At 36.3% G+C, this 4,667-nt stretch overlaps 1 protein-coding gene across 1 annotated transcript in view; it reads right to left on the bottom strand.

Annotated features, from left to right (window-relative positions):
• The window catches only part of LOC124892865 (CCR4-NOT transcription complex subunit 9-like), a gene marked incomplete at its 3' end in the record, with an annotated part of 7,674 nt that extends 4,117 nt beyond the window's left edge, over positions 1 to 3,557 (bottom strand). Inside the window, 3 exon segments of the mRNA XM_047404043.1 lie at positions 337 to 426; positions 1,499 to 1,570; positions 1,904 to 3,557. Of these exon segments, the coding sequence (XP_047259999.1) occupies positions 337 to 426; positions 1,499 to 1,570; positions 1,904 to 2,089 (348 nt within the window).
• Positions 3,558 to 4,667: the final 1,110 nt, after the last annotated feature.

Here is a 4,667-nt window from a genome sequence, read left to right as displayed (position 1 = left end):
TAACTAATGCATAAAGTGAAAATAATTCAATCTCAAAGCACTTACACAATGATAACAACAGTTATTTGGAAGTGATACTTTCCATGCTCCAAAAAAGAAATAAAACTATAAAACTTTAAATTACTTTACTGCTAACAAGTTTTTTTTTTACAAGGGAAAGTTAAAAATGTGAGCACCAACTCTCTTGATACACATAATGCAGAACATTTAATCGTTACAAAGAAATCATATAATGACAATAACACATTACTTCAAAGATCACAAACAAGAATGAATAACAAAAACAATATCGATAATCACAGAGAAAAAGTCAAGAAGGAAAATAAGTTTATATACCTGAAGAAGTGCCAGTACATTACAAACTCTATTTGATTGTGCAGGAGTCAGGTTTGGCGGCGACAAAAAGGGGTATATAGAAATTATCTCCTGTAAACATGCATAGCAACATTTACAGACTTATAGAAATAGCTAATAACTTCCACGCTATAAGTCTAAGAGATAAACATCGAATAGTTGGACAAGAAATGTCTACAATAGAAGTTCAAGAAATACGAGCAAAATAGCTGAGAGAATAGAGGTCCAAAATCTCCTCATGGTAGAAAGAGTTAATTTAAACAGAACCAATAGATACTGGCTCTGATGTAGTAGCTTTTTTTACCATATAGTTGGGCCAAGGTATAAAAACATTAAACTGAGATTAAATTTAAATAACAGAATAGTTACTCCTCCTAGTGGTGATTATTCTTTTTTCTTTTTTGGGTTAATGTCTCCTCGAAATGGAATTTTGGCTCCATCATCTGTTCCATCTACATCTACAACCAATAAATACGGGAAACACATCGAAATTCCATTTTGAGACTTTCCCTGTATATTTATTTTCAAATTTTACTGCAAATGATTTGATTCCATTTATGTTATAAAGCAACCCAACATATACAATGAAAATGACATACATTGTCTAGTTTCCATTATTACTCCAAATGATTTGATTCCATTTATGTTATAAAGCAACCCAACATATACAATGAAAATGACATACATTGTCTAGTTTCCATTATTAGACAATCAACCTTGCTATGAGCTGACTACAAATTACAACAAGGATGCACCCCATGGAAATGTGGGACTAGCTCCCATTCCCTCCCCAGCCAGAAATTTCACAAACCGGTTTTATCATCCTAAGACTCTACAAATATTATTCTTAAAAAAAACTAGAACTATAATTCCAATCAAAAGATCATTAAGATGTTTCCTAGACAGCTTTGTTATGAAGGTCATTCAATGCTTCCTTATATTCTTCACTTTCAATGGTGTAGTGTGAAGCATCCGTAATCACTGAAGAAATGCTGGAATTAAAGTGTCGAGTGGTACTTTAGCATTCATGTGCATATGGAAAATGAGATTAAAAGGATAAACGGCAGCCAAGTGCAAGCATCAGAGAGAGAGATGACAGATGAGATAAAACTCTAGAATTATAATGAAACATTTCATAAAGTACCTGTAGGAATATAGTGGAAGTACCAAATGAGTTGCACAACAATGGTGCCAAATCATGGAAAAGTTCCCTCTTCTGGAAAAGGAAAACAAAAGCAGTAAGTCGTCAGTGTCATTTTTATCTAAATTTTCAGCGAAATCCAATAACAACTCAACACTTAGAAGCAATAGTCATCAAAACCTTGAATCTGCAGAATAAAATTATTCAAAAATTATTCCTAAACTTGAGGCATAAGAGGTAAGAGAAACTCTTAACTCCTAAACTCTCAATTAAAAAGAAGCTTCAACTGCAATCCGGAATCAAATTATTCATAAATCATGCTCTATCATTTAACTGAAGTGAAATAAAAGTCTCAATCAACAATTTAAGCGAAACGTGAAAGTAACCATTGAAATGAGAAGAATAAACCTTCGAAAGTTCTAAAAGAGCGCGTTCACGACGAACAGGGTAACGAAGATCGAGAACAAGTTGTTCAGCAACTTGCATTTGGCTATCCATATTAATCGAGGCTCCAGCACCATGAGACGACGATGATGCTCCTCCTCCTCTGCCGCTGCCGCCAACTGAGAGAGATTGAGGTACGTTTCTTACCATTTTTACCTCAATTGTATGCCTTCCTATCACTCACTTTACCTTTTTTTCTCCGTTTATATTTTCTACCTCCAAAGACTACAACCCGCCCCACAATCTCAAAATTAATAATTTCATAAAAAGAAAAAAAATTATAATCTAACAAACATAAATGGTACTTGTCATTATATCACCAACCTGAAATGGCCAAAGACCCATAAGCACCCAATTTTCCACTCAATTACTGAAAAGTGAAAATGGTCAAATTTGGGCAAAAAGAGTGTCATTCACAATGACATGTGTCAACTAACCTCGACCCTTCACCAAAAGTGTGAAGGAAAAAAACGAAATCCAACCAAATTTTCATCCGTTACCTCTGGTTGTGTGCAACTTTGTCGTTTTTACTTCAACCCCCTACCCCTACAAAATTTGTTGTTTTCGATCTGCCTTCATGAACCCCCACCCCACCCCACATAATTTGTTATTGTTTAATCTTCATCAAGAAGTTTTCAAGCAAAATACTATTAGATGATTAATCCCTAGTACATAGACCACAAGTGCTAAGTACTTCTACCATTTATTTCCTAAACATACTTGTTGCATTTTGAATTTTATTTGTGGCTCAAGCATTTCATTACTACCTCTGTTTCGTTCGTTTCGTATTAAGTAGTGATTTAATACAACAACATACCCAGTGAATTCCCACTTTTTTACCTCTACCTCTTGAAGGTAGAGAGACGATTTTCGAAAGACCCTCGAGAGAAGCAAATCGAAGTTCTCATTGAAAGGAAAAACGGCAATGAAGAAAAACATGACAACTAATATGAGAGCAATATGGAGAACATATACAAAGAATCTATAACATCTAATAAGGTGCGACCACTTAAATATAGTAAATAACAAATGATCATATAGACCAAAATCCAAAGACTACATGAGTAAGTTAATCATACGATAGACATCAGACATAGAGCTCTAGACTACCACCAAACTAAAGACTACAAAATTTACAAGAATAGACTAATACTAAGACAACATACACTACCTACCAACCTTCAATCCTTCTCTACGACCTCCATATCCTCCTACCTAAAGTCATGTCTTAATAAATTGAAGATGAGTCAAATCCTATCTAATCACCTCTTCCCAATACTTTCTCGGCCTACATCTACCGCTCCTCGCCCCGATACATCCAACTGCTATTGGTGAATAACACACAACACATTTCTAGAGAAAAGAAGTTTGACCTCTAAAAATTAACAAGCATACATAATGACTACACAAACACCACTTTGCTTACAACAAAAGTCACTAAAACATGAAACAGGTGTATGTTTTAAGTCAATTTGATGCAAGGTTTACTAGGATAACTAGCTTTGCATGAAATTAAAAAAAAAAAAGACAGTCAGGTGCACTAAAGCTACTGCTATACGCGGTGTCCGGAGAAGGGTCCCACCACAAGGGTGTATCATACACAGCCTTAGTGTCACGACCCGAACCAGGGCCTGGCCGTGACGAGCATTTCAAACCATGGAGGCCCGAAACACCCCTATCTGTCTGATAATCATGCACATACTTCATATGATCAAAGTAATGCGGAAGAAACACAATATAACGAAAACATGGTCAAGAATCATATGAAAACGAAAATGGGGAATAGTGTCCCACAATCTAAATCAACATCTCTAAAACCGTCTGCGAAATCTCTACTACATGACTGAGACAATGTGTATCTGAAAACTGGGACAAGGCCCCCAGCAGACCCAAAACTAATATAAAATAAAAGGACTGCAGGACATAAGACCTTCCGAAACATAGAAGGCTCACCACTTGTCTCTGCAACTTTGTCTGAATGATCTACTGATTCTCTTGACCCCTAGACTGGGCCTCTGAACCTGGGAGGTTGGAGAAGGGAGGGGAGGGGGTCAGCACAAAAGTATTGGCACGCAGAGATATCAAAGCAAAACATAATATTTTTACAAAATATAGTTGAGAGCCATTATAAAGAAATTTCGTATCAAATCATTTGGAAACACATGGGTGTAATGCAAATAGTTCTTCTCAACAATAATGAAATGCAACGGAGCTGGGAGGAATACCCTACATAATTTACACCAACTGTCAAACCTCGGTTGCCGCCGAGATTAGAGTATAAGTGAGGGAGAGACACACAAGACCACAAAGCATGGTGTCTCGACCCAAATCAAATATGGTAGTGCACAAGACCACAAAGCATGGCTCCTAAACATAATCCCAATTTGGGAGAGGTACGCAAGACCACAAAGCATGGTACCGATATTCCGTGTCGGTAAACACGTTCTTCCATCGATGAGCCGCTTGTGTCTCAAACGCCTTCTTCGGGCATCCACCTTTCTTATGTAAAATCAATGCATTCAAATTTTCATCTTATTCAATCGCATATCGTATTCTGTAGGGTATCGTCATACCCGACTTGCAAGTCGTCAATATCACATCCACATATGCATAATCATGTAAAAATCAAGGTGCTTCATCATTTACAAGTGGTGAACAATATTTATTTCAAATTCATGCTCTCTTTTGTTGATCACAATATAATATGGAGTATCGAAACATTATCATG

This window comes from Capsicum annuum, unplaced genomic scaffold, assembly GCF_002878395.1.
Source record: "Capsicum annuum cultivar UCD-10X-F1 unplaced genomic scaffold, UCD10Xv1.1 ctg5138, whole genome shotgun sequence".
Lineage (NCBI taxonomy): Eukaryota > Viridiplantae > Streptophyta > Magnoliopsida > Solanales > Solanaceae > Capsicum > Capsicum annuum.
Note: the sequence above shows the minus strand (reverse complement) of the source record. Positions and strands in the feature narration are given on the sequence as shown.